We start from the raw sequence: 21,612 nt of genomic DNA on the forward strand, positions 1-21,612 counted from the left end.
CTCCTCAGAGTCCAGATGTCTCTGTGATCCTGTGATTCTGTGATTCTGTGATCCTGTGATTCTGTGATCCTGTGATCCTGTGATCCTGTGATCCTGTGATCCTGTGATCCTGTGATCCTGGATGGAAGAGCTCCTGGGACTCAAGCTTCCTCTGGGATCCTAAAATCCTGCTGCTCTGAGTGCAGTGGTTCCTCCACTGCTCTGAGTGCAGTGGTTCCTCCGCTGCTCTAAGTGCAGTGGTTCCACACTGGGCAGTGGTGGCTCATGCCTCTAATCCCAGCACTTGGGAGGCAGAGGCAGGCAGATCTCTATGAGTTCAAGGCTGGCCTGATCTACAAAATGTTCCAGGGCAGCTGGGGCGAAGCTAAATTCCACACCACCAGTATAATCTGAAAAACCCTTTTTTTATCTGGGCTGCTACCCAAGAGTGCTACCCATAATCAAAATGGATCTTCTTACAGCAATCAAGACAATCCAGACAGCTCTCCAGGTAAAGTTCCCTACTCAGGAGATTCTAATTTGTGGCAGGTTAACATTAAAGCAAAGAGGAATTAGCACACATTTGTCTCAGTCCTTCCTCATTTCCGATTTCCTGGGTCAGAGTGGTCTTGGATAGTTGAGGATCCAAAGTAGTACCAGGAAGCCTCCCCCTTCTTCCCATAGCTAGCCACCCAGTCATGTGAATGTCTAGTTCCCCTAGGGACCAGCAGGTGACTGTCCATTTCTTATTCTGACACAAATAATGATGGTGGATTTTCTAGTTGTTTATATCATCCTCTACGAAACAAAGCAGTTAAGTGCATTGATCTCTCAAGCTTTTCTAGTGTAAAGCCTGATGATAAAATTATTTATTATCTTAGGGAAAATGCAAAATTGTGATTTTAACAATTCCGAAATTCTTTGAGGGTTTATGAATGACAAGATGGCAAAGGAAGAAGAAATTATTTTATCTAGGACCTATTCTCAGAGCAGGCTTACTAACCACACAGTGTTACAGTGAGTCCTGCTGGAACTGCCTCCAGAAATTGTCTTGCTCCTTGCCATCCCTGGGGAATCACTCTTCCCTGTGGGTGGTGAGTGCTCCTGGATGACATGCAGTCTTCAGCCTTCAATGAGCCCCTGGGTGGGTGAGGGCAGGGGTGGGGCACACATGGGGACAAGGTGACACAGGAGGACATGAGGGGATGGACATGAGACAAGGGAGGGGGAAGAAACACTGTGCTCTTGGGAACTGTCCAAAGCCAGCTCTCTCTCTCTTTCTCTCTCTCTCTCTCTCTCTCTCTCTCTCTCTCTCTCTCTCTCTCTCCCCAACCCCACAGGGCTCTTCTAGATTGGAAACTGTGGGGACCTCTGTTACAGACTCATTTTCTCTTCCTCAGAAACTGCACCCCGATCCGTGGTGTCCCTTCAGCCTCCATGGACCACTTTCTTTCGAGGAGAGACAGTCATTCTGACTTGTAATGGATTTGGATTACCCCAGAAAACAAAATGGTACCAGAAAAACAAAACACTGAGGCAAACCCAAGGTGTTTTGGTGGATAAAGCACCTACTTTACCAGTCCGTGTGTCTGGAGAGTATTGGTGCCAAGCCGACAGCTTACCTCCAAGCATGCCCGTGAACTTAGTCTTTTATGAAGAAGGTGAGACAGAAGTGAAAGAACTGAAGCTTCAGATACCATTTCTGTCCAATTTTCCCTGTAGATTATATTACTACTTAACACAAACAACTCATGAACAAGCCATTCTATTTTATACAACGGTTACAGAGAGATTAAAAATTCCTATAGAGAACCAGATATGGCACAGAATTAGCTTAAATTTAAACATAAAAATTAATAAAATTTAAACATTCTGAGGTAAAGTCTACTCAGCCTAGTAGTCAGTGACTTCAGCTAGTGCATACAGAAGGTCATAACTGTCAGTAACAGCTAACTGAGTTCTAAATACACTCACTCCGATCCCTGTGGTCCTTAAAGTCTAGCGTGAATCAGAAAGCTTGGGCAGCTTTGTGACCACACAGAGACTTGGGAGCCACCCTGTATTTATGGACTCAAATCTTGAAATTATTGAGCCCCAAGAATATGTAGTGTTTATAAACTGCTCATGTAAATGAAATTTGAGAAGCAATTTATTTGAATGCTTCTTGAATCCATTTTGTTTATTAAGAATAGTGTCATAAGGACTTGTGCTTGTTCGTGCACACCAACACGCCTCTGTGTGTGTGTGTGTGTGTGTGTGTGTGTGTGTGAATGTTAGATAGATAGAAATAAATGGATTGATTTTTATGGGTACACAAAGAGAGGAAGGGGGAGAAAAGGTAGGAAGGCAAGATGGAGGGGGAGAAAAGGAAGGAGGCATATTTTCTTTTGGTCTTGAAGCCCTCTGTTTTAAAGTTGAAGTAGTATCAGCCTTCTGAAAAAAGCCTTTGATTTTGTGAGCAAGAAAACACACTATTAACTAGGAAAGGAAAAAAGTAATGCTCTTTGACCTCATGATTCCCTTGAACATTTCCTACCAAAGCTCATAAATCTACACACCCCAAAATAAAGGGCACTCAATTGAACAGGAGACCTCATTAAATGATCTTGAGAGTATTGAGAGAAAATTGTGGCTTCTGAAAATTTAGCTGCAGTGATGGTTCAACTAGAGGGTGCACTGGTGAAACGAGAGGTGAGCCTGCAAGTAGATATGAGTCATTAAAATCCCCTAAGAGGGAAAGACATACAGAAACTCTGGTATACCAACATGGGAGAAGGAACTCAAAGATTGTTCACAATGATGCGGGGAGCTTTTTAACTTACCTTCTGCTGTCCAGGATTTCTCAAAGTACAGGTGTTTATTTTAAGCTCAGAAAGAGAATTAATGCTTTCTCCACTCCCACTTCCTTAAAAAGTAAAGCCGACTTAGAACGGCAATGATAAGGAGAACCAGGAAAGTGAACCAAGTGGTAGGTCTGGTGTGTTCCAAGTGGTGGGTCTGGTATGTTCCAAGTGGTGGGCCTGGTGTGTTCACAGCTTTCCTGATACTGCGAGCTCCACCTCCTGTGTTCGAAGGAGACTCTGTGGTTCTGAGGTGCCATGGAAAGGAACACATAGCCCCAAAGACCCTGACATTTTACAAGAATGATCAAGCTCTGGAATTATCTCGTCCAAGTTCTGAGCTCTATATTCGTCATGTAAATCTGCAGGACAACGATGAATACAAATGCACTCACAAGAAGCCGTGGTCTTGGGGAAACATCATTTCTTCCAATATGGTCAAAGTTCAAGTCCAAGGTATGACTTTAATTATTCTGGACAGGTTAATCAGAGGCAGGCTGCCTATGGTTGTAAAGGTAGAATAGGAAGAAAGGGTGGGCTGCCAGTCCATTGAACAGAAGCACAAACAGTCTTTGGGTGGAAGGACGTTGATAATCAAAAGCAGCATCTCCCTCTAGCCAGCACCTGGGGAGTGGTACCACTCCATACATTGGCCCTAAGGATGAAAGTGGGTTTTCTGCAGAGTACTTACCTGCTCAGTGAACAATTGTGATCCTTTCTAGAGTTATTCCCACACCCTGTGCTGATGGTCAGACCTCCTCAACCCATAGATGGAAGCCCAGTGACCCTGACCTGTCAGACCCAGCTCCCTGCACAGAGGTCAGATGTCCAGCTCCAGTTCTGTTTCTTCAGAAACTACCAGGCTCTGGGGTCAGGCTGCAGCAGCTCCTCAGAGTTTCACATTCCTGCCATATGGACTGAAGATTCAATGTGGTACCAGTGCAAGGCAGAAACAAAGAATTCCCAAGTTGGAAAACAAAGTATCGAGTTCAAAATTCCAGTGCAGAGTAAGTATCATTCTGAGATTTTTCAAGGCATGGCAGCTATTCAGAAGCATACACCAGTTTGGGTTACTAGTCTCTATAGAAAGTATTATCTCATGCCTGTGGAAGTTGTATGAGAGAAAATATTCAGCTGTTGCAGATATCCCTGATGAGCTTAGAACCAAGAAAGAAAAACAAGACAACAACAAAAAACATGTTCGTTTTTTGTTTTTTTTTTTTTCTTTCGGTGCCTTTAGATAAAAGTATTTCTGGTCTCAGTCTGACATAAGTTTACCTTCCAGTGCTATGGTCCTAAACTGTGGACTATGAGGTGTTGTGTGTAGCTTTTGTTACTCACCATAACTCCAGGAATGGGGCTCGATACCAGCTCCCATCCAGCTTCCCTTGAATCCACAGATAAAACACACACACATACAACAGTTGTTCGTTTTCAACTTGCCTTTTGGGCACAATTGCTAGGCATTATTAAACTCCTGTTGCTAACATGTCCTTATCAATATTTTTAGCTCAGAACCTCCCACCTGCCCTAAATTTTAGTTGCTCTATTAAATCTAGTCCCTGCGAAACATCCCTGACCACTTGCCTGTGGGAGCAGCCTGTGTAGCCACTCCATTTTGAGATCTCACATGACCTATCAACTTTTCTCCATCAGAAGCATGGTGAACTCTGTCTCTCTTCCCTTGCATCTGTCTCTTTCCTCCAGGGACTCAGAAGTCCTGCCTATTTCTTCCACCCAGTAATTGTCCCGTGGGTTTTTTACTGACAGATCAAGAACCAGCTGGGGAACAGGGCAACATCAGAACCATCCCTACAATGGGGTCAGCCCTCAAACTGGGCTGAGTGTTCTGCTCAGCCAAAAAGACAGGTTTCCAGAACACGAGGTGCCTAATGCAGACTGCTTTAGGACAAGTAAGCCAAAAGATGAAGTCTTGGGGAATAAGCAGATCCATCTTGATGCCCTTAGAAATGGTGTTGCACAGACTACCACTTTTTCCTAAGGCTCAAAAATAAGATAGCTTTCTTAAGCGTGGTCGTTAGCCATTGGCTTTGCCTGACTGAATTTGGTCCATCTCACAGGAAATCTAGTTGAGCATAGTAGGTGACACATAGTCTAGAACACCCAGATCCTGGGTGTGGAGGGAAGGGAAGTGAGAGCATTACCTATGAATTTGCTCCCTTTGCTAAGAAACCAATCTGACTGATGAAATTCTATCAGTCGACTCTTCTGTTGTAAGAAATGGGTGCTCCTATGGCTACTGATTTAAAGATGAACAGTTCAGAGAGGAAAGAGAAGGCATTATCCAACAGTCGCATTGCAGTTATTCCTAGCACAGTCTTTCCTTCAACCTAACTGCTGAACCACACACATTCCCATCCTCTATATTTTGTTCTTCAGGACTGGAGAATAATCCAAAAAGGCACTGTCCTAAGACAGTATGCCTAGAACTTGTGGGGAAAAAAAAGGCTTGGGGATCCCGCGGTTCCTCCTGCCATGCTGTGGGTAGTCGGCTGGGAACCGCTCTGGGTTTCTCCAGCTGGAAGTTGGGCCCGGCTGTTCATTAACTAAAAGTCTCTCCCTGGCTCCTCACGGTTCCTCATAGCGGCGCAGCCCTAACACACGAGGAAGCCCTTGGGTTTCCAAAACCGGTTTATTCACATGGCGGATCGTGGACGGATCTGGATGCATACCCCTCAAACCCAGGATCGACCTAAGTTAAAAGGGGAGGGGAGAAGGGGGGAGGGGCTGGGGAGGAATGTTTAATCGGCTCCACCTCTGGCCTTCAGGTACCTCATTAGTATGTAAATCTCTCTAGGGCCTGTTAGCGCCCTCCACTTGTGTACATGACTGAAGGGTGGAGGTGGAATGGAGATTAGACCTTGTGTTAGGCCCAACAAGAACTGTTCCCAGGATGGACAATCCTTCCTTGTGAGTCGATCCTGGACTTACTCTCTTTGCTCGTCTGACAGGTACACTAGAGAAGTTAAGAGGTGACAACTCAAGGCCAGCTTATTACTCATGACAGTAGTTCATTTCCAGTCAAACGCTACTGGCACTGTACTCAAGACCACCATGTTTGATGCCAAGTCTCCTGTTTCCCTCCTCCACTTTTCCTCAGTGTTGAGCCCTGGGTAACAGCTCTGGGATTATCAGGATAAGGTGGGCGTAAGGTCAAGTTGGGCAGAAAATCCTGTAGTCCTGCTCCACATCCTTGACAAGGCCCTCAGGAATGTGGGGCCTTGTCTGCTGGCAGAAAACAGTCTCCACTGTCTTCTCACTTCCCAGAGACAAGCCTAACGTTACTCTAGGGCCCTTCCCACATGGTAAAACAGGTTTTGTCTTTCTACCCCTCACCCATGAGCATGCCATTGCCAAAAGTCCCACACGTCATTCTTATTCATTTAGGAGCTTTTGCGGACTTCCAAACACGCATCGTCCCAGCCTCACAGTCGGTGTTTGAAGGGCAGTTGCTGTTACTCAACTGCTCAATAAAAGGAGTCCCAGGACCCCTCAAATTCTCCTGGTATAAAAGGGAAATGCCGAATAAAGAAACAAAGATTCTTAAGTCCTCAGAAGCAGAACTCAAGATCTCCAAAGTGAACATCGGTGACGCCGGGGAGTATTACTGTGAGGCTAACAACAGCCGCCGAAGTTTTGTCAGCAAGGCAGTTCCCATCACCGTAAAAGGTGTGTGTTGCCAGGTATCATCTGAGGAATGGATTTCCCACATTGCACATGGAGACTCTTAAGGAGGACTTGAGACAGTCAAGTAGACGTAGATGTTGTCAGTTACCAATAATTCCATGTTCTGAACAACCTGCCAAGCATTAGGAAAGACTTAGAAATAGACAGAACAAGCTGAGGGCAGTGGGAATTCTCAGAACATCAGGTGGAGGAAAATGCTCAGTGATTAGGAACACACCCTTTGCAAATTACAAATTCTCCTCGGTTAGAATGAAATGGCTCTTATGAAGGAGGACCAGATGGGATGCTAGTAGTGTGTCTGGGGAAATGCCTCCTGGCATCTTACTGTAACCTGATTCTCAGGGACCCACCCTGGCCACACTACGTGTCTTCAAACCCCAGTAGGTCGCTTACTCCCACCCTTGGTCTCCTACAGTGAGATGCTATGGAGAATGCAGTAGAGCTTCACCAAGAGGCTGAAGGCCTCTGCCTCTGGCTCAACATCTGTCTGTTAGTTTTAACATGAGACTGAAATCCTAAGGCTCTTGAACCTCAACACATCTCTCTGTTCTCTGAGCACTTGCAAAATTATTCCCATGTCCAGGCAATGGAGCAAGGAGAAGCTATTGTCCATCAGAAGTAAGCAACTGCCAGAAGTCATATACAGGGTCAGGTTGCATACTCCTAACAGGCTACAGTTACCATCCATAGAGGCTCCTCCTGCTCAGCTTCTAATACTCTGATAGAATGGATGGTTCTGAGTACCTGGAAGAAGGTAGTACTGGAGGAGAGCATCCTGCAAGAGTACATTAAATTTAGAAGGTTAAAGATCCTGGAGCAAAGCACTGAAGCTACCCTAAGTAGAGAAATGGAGAACAGAGACTGACACAGAGGCTTAAAACTCTGGAGAGGAAGTGGGTCACAAAGGACCAAAGAGCTGACTGAGGAAAGGGTGTCAGTCCTGTGGCAGTAGAATACAAACTTCTCCCCTGAAGGTACCATCTCTGTAAAGTGGAGGAGAGTTGGCTAACAAGGGGAGTCAGGAGGGACAAGGCAAATTGGAAAGAAACAAATAAAAGACCAACATGGAAGTCAGGAGATTGTTGGTGTCCAGTCTGGGTGATTGAGCTATCCCAAGATCTGGTAGAATGGAGACCAAGCATTTGCATTAGAACAAAATGGAAGTAACTGTCAACCCACTTTCTCTCCTCCAGTTCCAGTATCTCAACCAGTTCTCAACCTAAGCACCGGCAGGACCCGGGCCCATGAGGGAGACTTGATGACACTTCATTGTCAATCCCAGAGGGGCTCTCCATACATCCTGTATGAGTTTTACTATGAGAATGTCTCCCTGGGGAACAGCTCTACACTCTCCGGAGGAGGAGCATCCTTCAATTTCTCTATGAGCACAGAGCGATCTGGAAACTACTACTGCACAGCAGACAATGGCCTGGGAGCCCAGCGCAGTGAGGCTATGTGGATCTCTGTCTTGGGTAAGTCCTGGGTTCCTGCTGATACCCACTGCTATACAGATTTCCCTCTCACCAAACCCCTTTGAAAGTTTGCCCCCAACCTTTATTTCCTACCATAATCACCACAGCCCTGTTCTAGGCTCGCTCCCTTCTCAGCCAAACTCATTGTCTGTGCTTATCCATCCCTTGATAGGCTCAGAAACGCCATAGCCTTTAATAAATGTGTGTGGTCATCTCATGCTGTCTCCTTGTGCCCTCTCTCTTTTGCCCCTGTTTCTTGGTTCTCCTTTCTTGCTTCTCCTGCCCTCCTCTCATGGCCCAGTTCACTCTGATGGCCATATGCAGCCCACTACTTTCTCTGCTTTGAACTCTTCCAGATGTCTTTGGCTGTACTCTCTCTCATAACTACAATCAATCAATTCTCCTCAGCTACACCTTAGATCAGTCATATCCTCATTTCGTTCAATATACAGATCATGGTTGGTCATTATCAAGGCCACTAGTTAACATCACAATGGAGCCACTTACTGAACAAATGTGCTTGTTATTTCACATGAATCTTTGTTTAGAAGAAAGTAAAAATCCAGCTGCTTTTTTGTTTTGTTTTTCAAAGCAATGTAACAGCATTGTAGGAAAATACTGAGTCTGATACATCAGCGATACATCAGACATGAATCTTTTGTATCACAAGGAAAAAGAGGCCCAGGAGTTCTGGGTAGGTAAGAATTTTTTGTAAGGCTGTCTTGAGAGTGAAGAAAATAAGAAAGACAGCATAGGCAATTCAGGGAAGAACTAGAAGATTTCTCACAATAGGATATATTTCTCAAAATAGGATTGTTGGGTTTTTGAGGGGTTTTCTTTTTGTAAAGTCTGAGGATATGAAAGCTTACATTATGAGGATCTAAGAAAGTGTTTTAGAGTTTAAGTTAGGTGTGTAAATGCAAGTTATAAAGATTAGAGGATGTAAAAGCTTAAAGAGTGGTAAGAAAGTGAGTTATGGTATATAAAAGGAATAAAAATGCTTCAGATTTCTTTCCCTTGATAAGCTACTGTTGTATTAAGACTTCAAAATTTCAGAATTTTGACATTGATCAACGGAGTTCTGATATTATCACAGACACAAGCTCAGGATTTTAAGTTTCTTTTGGTTGTCTTCAAGTAAAGATTTAAAAGTGCTTCTCATTGTACTAACTGTATACACACACACACATCCAGTCTTCTGGATACAGGGAAGAAGCCCCTCTTTCGTGGTTTGTAGTCATCTGAAAATTAAGATCAAGCAATCTTTTGACTTTCTGCTCCATGGAAGGTTTCTCTTTTCCCTGAGCTCCCCTTAAAAAGTGTTAACCCAAAAAACTGTTTCCCAAGCTTCTACTGTGACACAAAGGTGTGAGTATGAGTCTCAGTATAGGTTACAAACAATGATAATGCTAACACGTCTAAAACTTATCTCTTTTTGGAAACTTAAAATCAAAAGACTGTAGTAAGTTCCAGGGAAGTGACTTGAATCCACCTCTCATGGGTCAAATGAACTCCAGCTAAATACCCAGGCCAATCAGCAGCCTAAGGTTCCCCACCCATTGCCTATTCCAGAGGCCGGGGTCCCTCATCCTTTCCCTGGTTTGGGGATTCCCTTCCCTCAACTACCAGGACCATGGGCATAAAAGCCTCAAATGTGCACAAGAAAAAAATCCCCCCAAACTCCTTAACTTTATCCTCCCTCTCTCTCTCTCTCTCTCTCTCTCTCTCTCTCTCTCTCTCTCTCTCTGTGTGTGTGTGTGTGTGTGTGTGTGTGTGTGTGTGTATTCTAGCAGATTTCCAATCAATTAAAGACTGCAAGCTGCTCCAACCACTACCTTTACGTCCATAGCCCCAGATGGTCTTGCAGAGCCTAGACACAACCTGCTCTTCCCAGACTCGACCAGTATTCCAGTTTTTTGGGTCCCAGTAATTATGCCTCAACGTCAGTACTGAAGTGCCACTTAGTGACCCACCTGTTCCACTCTTGACCCACTCCAGTCCAGCTTCATGCCTTTCTATTGTTTGATGAAGATCAAATCTTTAGCAGGGCCAGCCCTGACTGAATCTCCAGCCTTCTACTTCATCACAGTTACTGGGCCCATCAGACTGCTGTCCTGCCCTCTGCAGCAATTCAAACGGACCAGCCAACTCGCCTGTCCTCACTCACTGCACACACTGCCAGCCTCATAACCTATACATAGTCCTTCCGTATTGCATCTGGCCCCTTTCCACTGCAGGTTCTGGCCATGTTCTCTCAAGCCCACCTTTTCTCTTCTAGCAATCCTCATCTTTCAGATTCCCAGTTTTCAGGTGTGTCTTCATTTTCAGATTCCGCAAACATGTTTGTGTTTATGTGTCAGGTACACACTTTTCATCACCGGTAAATGTGCTTCACCACACAGTGCCCACCATGGCTGACCAGGAAAGCGCTTCTCAAAGACAAGTCCTTGAGCTGATGGCTCTCTAAATCATTGTTTTTAAGTGATTCCTAATTGGTGCAGGAGAGCCAGGCTTTAAAGAGCACCTCAGAACTTAGAATTGTCCGCTGGCTGCTCCTTCTCTCTGGCCACAATCTATCTTGACCCTCGCCTTTCCTTGTGACAAGCTTTCTCATGAACAAATGAGCCATCGTCTGTGCCACATCTGTCACTACTAAACCTTGATACTCCTGGTCACAAAGGTTCTTCTCCTCCCCAACACCAAAACATCAGATTCAAGACTCAAAGCCACTCAAAACTGCCCACCCTTTCCTGGGTTTATGCTTGGGTATCCTCTGCCCCACAGACATGACAAAGAACAGAAGCATTCCTGTGGCCGCCGGAATCACTGTGGGACTGCTCATCACGGCTGTTGGAGTGTTTCTGTTTTATTGCTGGTTCTCTAGAAAAGCAGGTGGGTGGCTCCCTAATCATATCCTTCCTGTCTCTGTTCCTGCATGCTCACACTGACTGTGTGACCATCCCTAGGCTCTCTAGAGATCCTCCTCTTCCATCACATGATCCCTTGCCTTTCCCTCTGGGTCCCTCAGAAGTCCTGTTTACCAAATACAAAGTTGTTCCACTAGCTACATGAGTGCAGCATACCTTGATGAGATGCCATTTCTCCAACCTCAGAAAGGCAAAGGCTCTCCTCTGTGTGTTCATAAGATTCGTCAAGGAAGGAAAACAAGAAAAAGGCTCTAAGAAATTGAAGTCAGAACAGAAACCAAATGAGATTTGGTAAATTACTGGTCTTTAAAATGTGTAGTATTTTTATAGATGATCAAGTCCATTCTCCTGTCTAAGACTATTGAACTATCTATAATCATTAAAGACCACTGTCTTTGAAAGTCCAGGTTAAAGGAGGATGGACTGAGGTTGAGGGAGGATGGACTGAGGTTGAGGGAGGATGGACTGAGGAGGCTCCCTTTACTTGGGGCCAACAGGAAATTTTCAGTTGTTTTTTCTCTCTCCCCCTCCATCGGCATAGCAAAGATTAAGATCTCAGTAATGAAAGTTCCTGGCAGTCTCCATGTGAGCCCCATCTAAGCTGCCATCTAGTCCCCATGAAGACCCCTCTTCCTGAAATCTAATGCATTCCTTTACAGGGGGAGAGCCTGCCTCTGATGACTCCAGGTAAGAACTTCATTTTTCTGGAAGTAATGTAAACACCCATAGGACAGAAAATTTAAATCAAATCTCAAATCTTATTAGCTTATTATCACAAGACCACAATTTCTACACATGTTGATGAGATGGGTTGTATCCAATTGATGCTGCCCCTCCCTTGGGATGCCTCAAGCCAATTCCCAGAACCTCCCCCTTAGCTACAGGGAGCTAAGCCTCCTTCTCATATCAAGTTGTAATTGATTTTCATTTATTAAATCACTTTCTTTGTATTACTATGAGCTTGGGTGTCTAAATGACCACTTTGACAGTTACCAGGGAAACGAGTTCCCTTTGGAGATTCTTATTCTCATTAATAAAAGAATTTAGAAAAGACCTAAGAAGAAGGCTCAATACAAATTTTACTAGAATTTAATTAAAAAATAGACAAGTTAGATGAAAATCCTGCCGATGCTAATGAGGAAAGATGAAAAAGTCATGCCTTTGAAGTCAGGAGGCATAGGACAGAAATAGTTTATTTAAAAAGGAAGCATCACTCTCAGGAACGGAACTGGACTAGCCAGTCAAGAAAAGAGTCCCAAAACCAGCCATCCATGTGGTTCATGATATTTATAGCATCCCCTCCCTCCCATTTGTAAGCTCTGAGCTTCATTTCACACATGTTCTCTGCCTTAGATGATGCCAAGGTGTGGAAAGGCTTCCAGTCTTCCTCTGCAAACTGGCTTCCTTCTTGTTAATCATGAATGTACTTTTTAGTTCCTTTTCTCATATCACATAGACATTGAATCCACCCATATCTTGAGATGACATAGCTTAATTAGCCTAGACATCTTTAGGCATGCTCTACCTAATCAAAATCTGTTGCAATGACAACCAAGAGCATGGAGCACCTACCTCACACACCTAGAGGAGTAGCTCTGCCAAGGAGTAGGATCTGTGAAGAGACTGCCACCATGCCACCATCTTGCATCCTGAAGGCTTGCTTTAAAAGTCACTCCACAGCTCACAGACTGCCATCGAGCCTCCTATAGTGGCTTCGTCCAAACCACAAAAGTTCCTTGGGGTCTTTGTTTCTCTAAGATTAGTGACTCTGAAAGGGGCCTCAGGCCTGTTTTAAATCTTGGCTCTTCCCCTTTTCTAGTTTAGTGGCGATGGTAAGCCACTTCACTTTATAGAATAGTCATTGCTTACACATATAAAATGGGAGCAAAACAGAACTAAATACTTCTAAGTATTGTTAGCACGGTGCCTCTTACATACCATGGGGATTTAACCTAGAAACAGAAATAATGCCGGTTGAAAACTTCTTAGGAGGGATCACAATTCCCCTCATTTTACCGGGAAACATCAGTGCTTCTATATCTTCCAGGAGTCCTTCAGATTCAGAACCCCAGGAGCCCACCTATTACAACGTACCAGCCTGTATAGAACTGCAGCCAGTGTACAGCAATGGTGAGGACAAGAGCCCTATGGTCTCTGGTTTGGCAGAAATCACAAGATACATACTGGAGCAGGGTCAAGAAGACAATAAAGCCTGGAGGGCTATAATCTTTCTAGAGAACAAACTGGCCAGGGGATGGGGTAGCTGAGAAGAGAAGGAAGCACCTTATCCTTCTCTGAAATCTCACCTTCTTCCTAAGTAGACCCTAAAGAAAACGTGATTTACACAGAAGTACGGAGAACTCAACCGAGACGGAAACATGCAGGTAATAGTGGGGGTGCAGGGGGAACCTCTCTATTCCTCACTACTGCTCAGCCTTCACTTCTCAGCAGGTCTGGGCCAGCCAGGCACAGAGCATCTCTTCACTAGGACGCTAGGATTCCTTAACTTGCACCTACATTGTTTGGAGTTAATCCAAAGCCACCATGTAGTGATACTAGCTCCTCCGTTGTCTATGGGTGAACTCAAGATAACCCAAGTTACAAAGCCATGGCAGAGTCCCCTCTGAGCATCTGTGTCTGCACCTCTAAGGTGGAATATGGCTGCCATCCCTACTTTCCTAGTTTGGATGGCTAAAACATGGGGTAGGCAGTAGGTAGGAAAACATAGAACCCTGAAAAAACAAACTTTTTTTTTTTTACAGTTCAGGAGTCTGAAAGCCCAAGATCAAGATGCCAGATGGCTGAGAAAAACTAGGACATGTCTCCTCCAAGGTATGCTTGTGGAAAAGGTTTATTGCAGATATAAGAGAGTGAATAGCCAGAGAGATCTGGAAGAGTCCAGACTGAATGTGGCCAACAGACTGAACTGGGCCATGGGGTGGTGGGGCAAGTAGACCAAGAGAGATCCTGAACAGAGCAAGCCATGGGGATTGGTGGCCAGTCTCTGCTTTGATATGTTAAATGGGCACCTTAGTTAGCCATTTGTCCTGAGTTTCTTTAAGACTTAACATTCCAGCCTTCTTGCTAATGATAAAGGATGATGTAATCTCTTCTATAACTGCTTTCTGCTGAAATTAGGGTGTCATCAGGGCCCCAGAAGACTGGAAAATTGATGAAAGCTAGGAAGGAAGGGATGGGGGCAGGCTGGGGAAGATCTGTTTTACTTGCTGCCCAGGTTCTGAGGGACCACCTGGGGCTAGGGAAGTGGGGGCTGCTTTGGAGCAGTCTGGCATGTAGGTTCCAAGGAACACCTGGGGCTGGCACATTGCAGGCAGTATTGCAGCAGTCTGCAGCTGTCTGGAACCTGCTGGGACAGATATAGATGGACAGAATGTAAAGTTAAGAAGTTTAGGAGACACTTTTTATTTTAGGTGTGTACTTGGGATTGGGAGCAGCCCCAAAACCAGGGGTAGGCAGAAGGTGGAAAATCTTAGGTTGCTGATTGACCAGAGTAATTGTCTGGAGTCCATTTGAAATGTGACAGGTGGATACAAGTCATGACTTCCTGAAGCTTACAGGAATTGTTTTAAGTTTACAAAATGCTAAGTGTTTTAGACATATTAGCATTCCCGCCATTTGCAATCTTTACTGAAATCCACATTATAGAAAAAAGCAATGGCCTCCTGCCTTTGAGTCAGAGTAAAAGCTTGGGGACCTCAAGGTATGATTCTGAGTTAAAAGCATTAACACTGTTCCTATATATCCCGAGGCCTGGATATATGGATTGGACAGAGATGTGTTCAGCATGATTGAGAAGGTTGTTAAGCCTATGCTTAGAAGATGGTTTCGAGCTTGTGACTGTAATAGCAGCAGTGCTTCATCAGGCTAGATTAATAGCTTGTCAGAACTCCATTGATTAATGTTAAAACTGTGAACTTTAGAAGTCTTTATATAACAATAGCATAGAGAGGAAAAAATCAGAGATGATTGTCATTACTTTAAATTACTGTCTTATACCTCTACAACTTGCACTTACACGCCTTAAATTACTTTCTTAGACCTTCACAACTCAATATTTCATGTTACCACAACTTGCGTTTACAAACTTTCCTACAAATTACTTTCTTAGGCCTTTAAAACTTATATAAACGTTGGAGTTTTTCTTTTCAGCTAATCATTTACCATGAGACGCGAATGGTTGATTATTGAGAGCAGTCACTGCAAAGCAAGAGCCTTTAAATAAAGGAACTGTAAAGTTAATTAAAACCTGTTGTATTTCTCTATCAGCGTGGTAAACTGTGACTTTGTCTCTGAGACAGAGACCTAGTAGCTCTAGAAAAGTGAGTTCTTACATATAAAAAAAATTGAAATGGCAGCTTGCAGCCTTGGGGAGAGGAGCTGGGTGCCTGCCGCTGTTAACATAAAGCTATAATATCAATATCATCAGAGAGAGATCTGAAAAGGATAAATTATAGCAGGAAGTGCAATCCAAATGTACGTATCAAGTAAAATGGCAGAGAATGACTGCCATCTGGACGGTTGTCCTAGGCTCCTGGTCTCTGTGGCTTCACTGAGGGCAGAGGTAGCCCGTCTTTGGTTGTCGCACAGGACAGACAGACAGACAGTATATCGTTTGCTGTTGCACAGGACAACATTGGCCTTCGGCTGCCAGACCCAGAAAGTCTGAGAGATTTTTCTGTGGAGGAACTTGGGAAAACTGACCCACGTTGGCAAGGCAGAGTAGAGCAGTCAACTCAACAGTGTCCATAATTTGTGCAGAGCACTGGTGGTAGGTAAGGCATGGGCAGTTTCAACCAGTGGTTAGTGCTACACCAATCCAGGTGAAGTAGTCATATCCCATCATCTTCTTTTGAGATCTTAGGGTTGCCTCTAGGAACTTGCAGTTCTGTCTGTCGTGGAAATATTTTTCAATTAAATATTTTAAATGCCTCATTCAGCAGATCTCTGTAGAAGTTTAAGTGCTGGTCCTTCCTCCCAGCCCCATGCTCCCCAAAATTAGACTCAGATTTAAAATATATTTACAAATACCCTGGCCACACAGTTAGGTCTGTAGTTAGATCTGCTTTGAGTAAATCATAACTAAAATAACCCAATTATTTTAACCTACATTCTACCAAGTGGCTGGTTACCTGAGCTCAGGTACTACAAGTCTGTCTCCACACCTCTTCCTGGGCAGCTCTCCCCAAGCCTTGCTCTATCCCAGAATTCTCTCTCCTCCTGGATATCTCACCTCCTATCCTGCCTAAGCTATAGACCTTCAGATTTATTATTGACAGGTGCCATATCCATCCATATAAAAGATATCCTCTCTACAGATCTCTGAAGATCTGTATAGATATCTACAGATCTCTGAAGAGTCTGGGAACCCTTATCTGTTGTGTATTCATGAGTTAAACAAAATTTACTTGTTTCTTATTTTTAGTTACCAAGCTTAGGCTTAACCTTAAGAACATATATTGAATACTAAATAAGGCTTGTCCCTGTAAACGAATTACGCTTGTACTTCCCATGGCTTGTGTGTGTAGTTTTAGTACACTAAAGAGTGTGATCATTTATAGGGTGGCTGAGCACTAACTTCCATGTCTTAGTTGCCGTTAACTGTTTACAAGTTGGTAGCTTGATAACATCGGGATTTTACAACTGTCTCTGCTAAGTCTGAGCCTTAAAACTTTGTGTTGAAGATTTGATTGAAGATTCTTTAGCATCAAAATAAAACTTTAAGCCATAAGTGTATTCCATAGAGGGACTGACTGACAACTTTACAAAACCATAAATACAATTCATAGAGAGGCCGGAAACATTTTTGTTTGTTTGTTGTTTGTCTTATCCTTTCACAGTGCATCATTAGAGAATATCAGTTTCTTGTAAGACGCTGTTTATCCAAGTAACTAAACTTAGAAAAGTCAGTAAAGACACAGAGGCTAGACGTCTGTTACAGTTAACCTGTGTAGACCTTAGGAATGTATAAACCTTATTTATTGAGCATATGTTGTTCATTATTTAAACGTTCTAGAAGCCTGACGTTGGGCAAAGTTAGCAAAGACATGAGTGGTTAGATATACATCCCTGAAACAGTTTCTTCACCGGAGTAGACTTTATAACCTTAGGAACTTATTATCACATAAAGACTAATCCGAATATTTACAGGCCCTGCTGTGCCTCCTTTGTTTGAAAGGGAGATACAATGAGGCCTCAGTAGGACTGAGAAGTTGTATAATTGTTGCTTTATACCACGTGGTCACCTTAACCACGATGGTGGTGAAATTACAAGAACTCTTTTTTAACCTTGGTAAAGATAGGCTGCCAGACATGTGGTTGCGACTTCAAACCATCTATTTTCTAGTAGATATATTTCTTAAACAAGAGCTGAATCTAAGTTACATATACAGAATATTCTAAACAAGAGTTGAGTCACAAATCTAGAATGTTGTATTAACATTACCCAGGTATATATATATTTTTTAATTATAAGCCTTTCTGTTACAAGTGTTAAGCTAAAATTTGTTACAGATTTTTAACCATACCCAATGAACTTACAAACCCTTACACTTAGTTTGCAGCAAGAGATTTTTTTTTTTGAGAGGAGAGAAATTGTAGGAATAAAGGTTGTTTATGAATGGAAAGTATAAAAATCTTAGAGATAAGAGACTTTTTGAAGTGTAGAGCAAAGAAAGTTTAGATATAAGAGATATGGAGATTTGTGTTTGTTTGTTTGTTTGTTTGTTTGTTTGTTTGTTGTACAGCAGTATAAGCTGTTACCATAGGACAGAATTTAAAATCAAGCATGCCATACTGATTGAGCAGTACTGAGGCCAAGCCATTTATAGAAAAACAGCAAGGCTTTAATAAAATCCTTGAGTCTGAGGAATAGAAGAGAAAGGGTCACAGGCCCAGAAGGGCTTAAGGAAGCTGCAGAACTTCCCGGAGGTTCTTGAGAGACAAGGGACAGGATCTCAGGAGCCCAGGAAGGCTTGTGGAAGAAGATTCAGGACTGCAGCTCCTAGAGGAAGGTGAGGAAGCTCTGGGAAGGAGCTGGGAGCAGGTAGCTCACCAGGGAAAATGTATCTATTTGTTTCTTTGTTACATCTAACTATTTGTCTCTTTGCTGATACATAGCCAGGCTTCTGTAAATAAATACTGTTCCATTCTAGGATGTAACTAACTTTCTGCCATCTTTGATAAAGGTGGGGGAAAGAGGCAGAGCTGCTGTTTATCATCAAAGGAAGTTGGGACTGGAACTCAAGCAGGTCAGGAAGCAGGAGCTGATGAAGCGGCCATGGAGGGATGTTACTTACTGGCTTGCTTTCCCTGGCTTGCTCAGCTTGCTTTCTTATAGAACCCAAGACTGCCAGCCCAGGGATGGCACCATCCACAATAAGCCCTCCCACCCTGGATCACTAACTGAAGAAATGCCTTACAGCTGGATCTCATGGAGGCATTTCCTCAAGGGAGGCTCCTTTCTCTGTGAAAACTCCAGCTTATGTCAAGTTGACAGACACACAAAACCAGCCAGTACAATTACTTTAAAGATTTACAACAGTAAAGAGTTAAGGGCCACTACCTTAAAGAAAAGTTTAGCTTTGTTTTGCTACTATGATTAAGTTACAATGTAACCTCTTTGTTTGCTAGGTACAATCTAGAACAAATAATTAAAAACAGACAAAACTTGTCTAACTTAGATATGCTTAATGGATACTAGCTCTCAATCTTGTCAGAGATCTGCTAAATATTAAATGTTTAAGCTTGCTATGACAGAGACTCCCAAATCGTAACAGTGACCCCTGCCCCAAGGTCTCCAAGAAGATTTGGGCACAGCAACAAAGGACTCTGCCTGGATTGTGGTCTGATAACCACTGAGAAAGACTGCTCCATTGCCTTGCCTGCTGCCAGGGCTCGGCCTGTACAGAGGACACTCAGAGAATTAAATGTCTCATATTGCCCAAGACAAGGTGAGTCATTTCTCCCATGTTCCTCCTCCACAAAAAAAAAAAAAAAAAAAAAAAAAAAAAAAAAAAAGCCTCTCATCTTCTGGGCCTGATGGCCAGACCGACTCTGCCCAAATTTTGATGGAGACCACAGGGATCTGGGACAACTGTTTAGTAGTGGACTATAGACTATCCTCTGTCATTTTAATATCATCTAGACTATAATTAATTCTTCCCAGATTTCTGATTACATTAACAGCTATACTAACTGCTGCTTGACAGCTAGAAAACAACTAACTCCTTACCCCAAGGTAATCCACCAGCATATTACTCATTAGTCAATTTGTTAACTAGCTAAGACTACCAGATCTCACATCAAAAAGGTGGACAGGTTTGCCTTGTTCACAGGCTTCATGATAGAAGATACACAAGTTTCACATGTAACCTTTCAGATATAATCCTCCTCTACTTATCTAAAGAAACTCAGTTTACAATGACTACTCCCTAGTGACTAGCTTTATGTCTCATGGTAAATAATTAAATAAATGGCTTAAATTATAAAGATCTAAATGAGGGTCTAGAAAGGTGTTTTGTGGTTGGTGAGCATAAGACATGAAGATTAGAGGACAGACAAACTTAGACGGTGATAAAAATTGATTTAAGATGCAAAGAGCTTCAGATTCCTCCCCCTTGCTATGCCACAGTTATATTGAGACTTCAAAGGTTCAAAATGGAGTTCTGATAAATTAGCCTAACTCTAATAAAACATTCCACTATACAACCCACTCTGATTATCATAAGCTCAAATTTCAAGTTTGCTTTGATTGTCCTTTAACTACAGACTTAAGGTGTTTCTCATGCTAAATCTATATGATAACTATCACAGTCACAAGGCCAAAGTTTCCTTTGATTGTCTTTTAAATGTAAACTTAAAAATGTTTCTTACTATGCCAAATTAATGTACATCTAGAAAGAGGGAAAAAATTCTTTCTTGCCCCTTCTACTCCACAAAAGGTTTTTGTTTTCCCTAAGCTCACTTTAAAGACTGTTCACATGTTAACAAATTTGTCTCTTTTATAAACCTATAACCTCCAGGAAACTCACTCAAATTACCTCTCATGGACCAAATAGACTCCATGTAGGTAACTATACCTCCCAATCAGTAGCCTAAGTTCCTACCTCTTACCTATTCCAGAGAGTGGGGTTCTTCCCCTGTTCCCTGGTTTTGGGGCTCTCTTCACCTCAACCATCAAAACCTAAGGGTTTCAAATGTACACCTAAGAAAAAGGTTGTCTCCCAAACCTACTTAACTTTATTCTGCCTTGTGTGTGTGTGTGTGTGTGTGTGTGTGTGTGTGTGTGTGTGTGTGTGTATCTTGCCAAGTGCAGGCATTTACTCAAATTCTACATTCAGGACAGCTCCAGAGAAGCAACCTGCAGCTGCTTCAGTGTACTCTCACCGGTGCTTCTCCTGGGCCTGCACTTTCCTGCCGGCAGGTGGTCCCACATCCCTGGACAGCAAGGAAACGGCCAACTCTCCTAAGACTGGACCAACATCCCCATCCCCATTTTCTTAGGTATCCCAGAGACATGACACCCCTAAGTCAGCAGGAAGTAACTAAAGATCACAAAGACCCTATGCCTGCTTCACCATCACCTATTTCTAGTTTCTCACTTGTTAATGAAAACAAAATGGAGAAATGCTAGCATTTGTTCTAGGCTCCTCCCAACAATTACCTAGCAACAGCCAGGTATGAGCCTGGCTTGCTATAAAAGGACTGTTTCGGCATTCTCTTTCTCTCTCTTTCTTTCTCTCTCTCTCTCTCTCTCTCTCTCTCTCTCTCTCTCTCTCTCTCTTTCTCTCTCCTTTCTTTCTCTTCAGACTCCTTCTCCCTCTCTAGCCCCTCCCTCCACCCCTTCTCTGCTTCTCCACCTGTTCCCAGCTGGCCATTTTTCTTTTTTCGTTTCTCTCTCTCTCTCTCTCTCTCTCTCTCTCTCTCTCTCTCTCTCTCTCCTCTGTCCCCTCCTTTCTCTGCCTCTACTTCCTTCTCAAACCCCCTTCTTATGTCCCAAAATAAACCTTATTTTATACTAGATCTGTTGTATGGCTGGTACCTTGTTGGGAGTGCCTCAGCATGGGCCCACTAAGGCACCCCCTCCTGTTGCATCATACCATGTTTTACAAAACAAACATATCAGTCAATGCTCTTAATGGCTGAGCCATCGCTCCCCCCTTTAATGCTGCCTGTATGTACATGGATGTGACATCATCTGCTGGAGCATGGGTAGCCTCTCGGGATCAGTGTCCCTGAAGAATACCGACTCTCATCCCCCAGCAGCCGTCAAATGCTAATAACAGTGGTAAAGTTTTTTGATTTTGTTTTCATAGGTTCTCTTTACATAGCCCTGGCTGCCCTAGAACTTGCTATGTAGACCAGGCTGGCCTCAAACTCACTGATACCCACCTGCCTCTGACTCTTGAGACCTGGGATTAAAGGGTACTTCACTGCCCTAGCCTGTTAGGTTTCTAATGGGAACTCCTTTGTGGCATGCAAACAGACAGATGTCTTCTTTCTATGCTCTTGATGGTGACAAGATCATCATTTTCGTGCCTCAGAGGAGCACTAACTACATCACGGACATTACCCTACAGGCCCCACTCCGAAAGCACCACACCGCAAGCCAGAACCTAAAAGGATGAATCTAGAAACAAACAAAAGTGTTCAATCCATAAAACCTTC

General features: G+C 43.4%; 1 protein-coding gene across 1 annotated transcript; it reads left to right on the plus strand.

Moving 5' to 3' along the window:
* Positions 1 to 1,510: 1,510 nt before the first annotated feature.
* On the plus strand, positions 1,511 to 20,944 carry LOC117707646 (Fc receptor-like protein 5). The gene is made up of 11 exons (XM_076932626.1): positions 1,511 to 1,640; positions 3,015 to 3,275; positions 3,542 to 3,826; positions 6,228 to 6,509; positions 7,721 to 7,999; positions 10,784 to 10,891; positions 11,586 to 11,613; positions 12,974 to 13,056; positions 13,248 to 13,310; positions 13,689 to 13,758; positions 20,286 to 20,944. Exons 1-10 carry the CDS (start codon positions 1,610 to 1,612, stop codon positions 13,739 to 13,741), a joined length of 1,473 nt encoding a protein of 490 aa, XP_076788741.1. The 5' UTR covers positions 1,511 to 1,609; the 3' UTR covers positions 13,742 to 13,758; positions 20,286 to 20,944.
* The last annotated feature ends 668 nt before the right edge of the window (positions 20,945 to 21,612 follow it).

This window comes from Arvicanthis niloticus, chromosome 4 (genome assembly GCF_011762505.2).
Source record: "Arvicanthis niloticus isolate mArvNil1 chromosome 4, mArvNil1.pat.X, whole genome shotgun sequence".
NCBI lineage: Eukaryota > Metazoa > Chordata > Mammalia > Rodentia > Muridae > Arvicanthis > Arvicanthis niloticus.

What these genes read in the sequence shown, in the direction of transcription:
- LOC117707646 (XM_076932626.1), top strand. Translation starts at nt 1,610, where the DNA reads ATGCCCGTGAACTTAGTCTTTTATGAAGAAG. An exon ending in TATGTGGATCTCTGTCTTGG is followed by an intron (nt 8,000 to 10,783) that starts GTAAGTCCTGGG and finishes TCTGCCCCACAG; the next exon opens with ACATGACAAAGAACAGAAGC. An exon ending in GCAGCCAGTGTACAGCAATG is followed by an intron (nt 13,057 to 13,247) that starts GTGAGGACAAGA and finishes CTTCCTAAGTAG; the next exon opens with ACCCTAAAGAAAACGTGATT.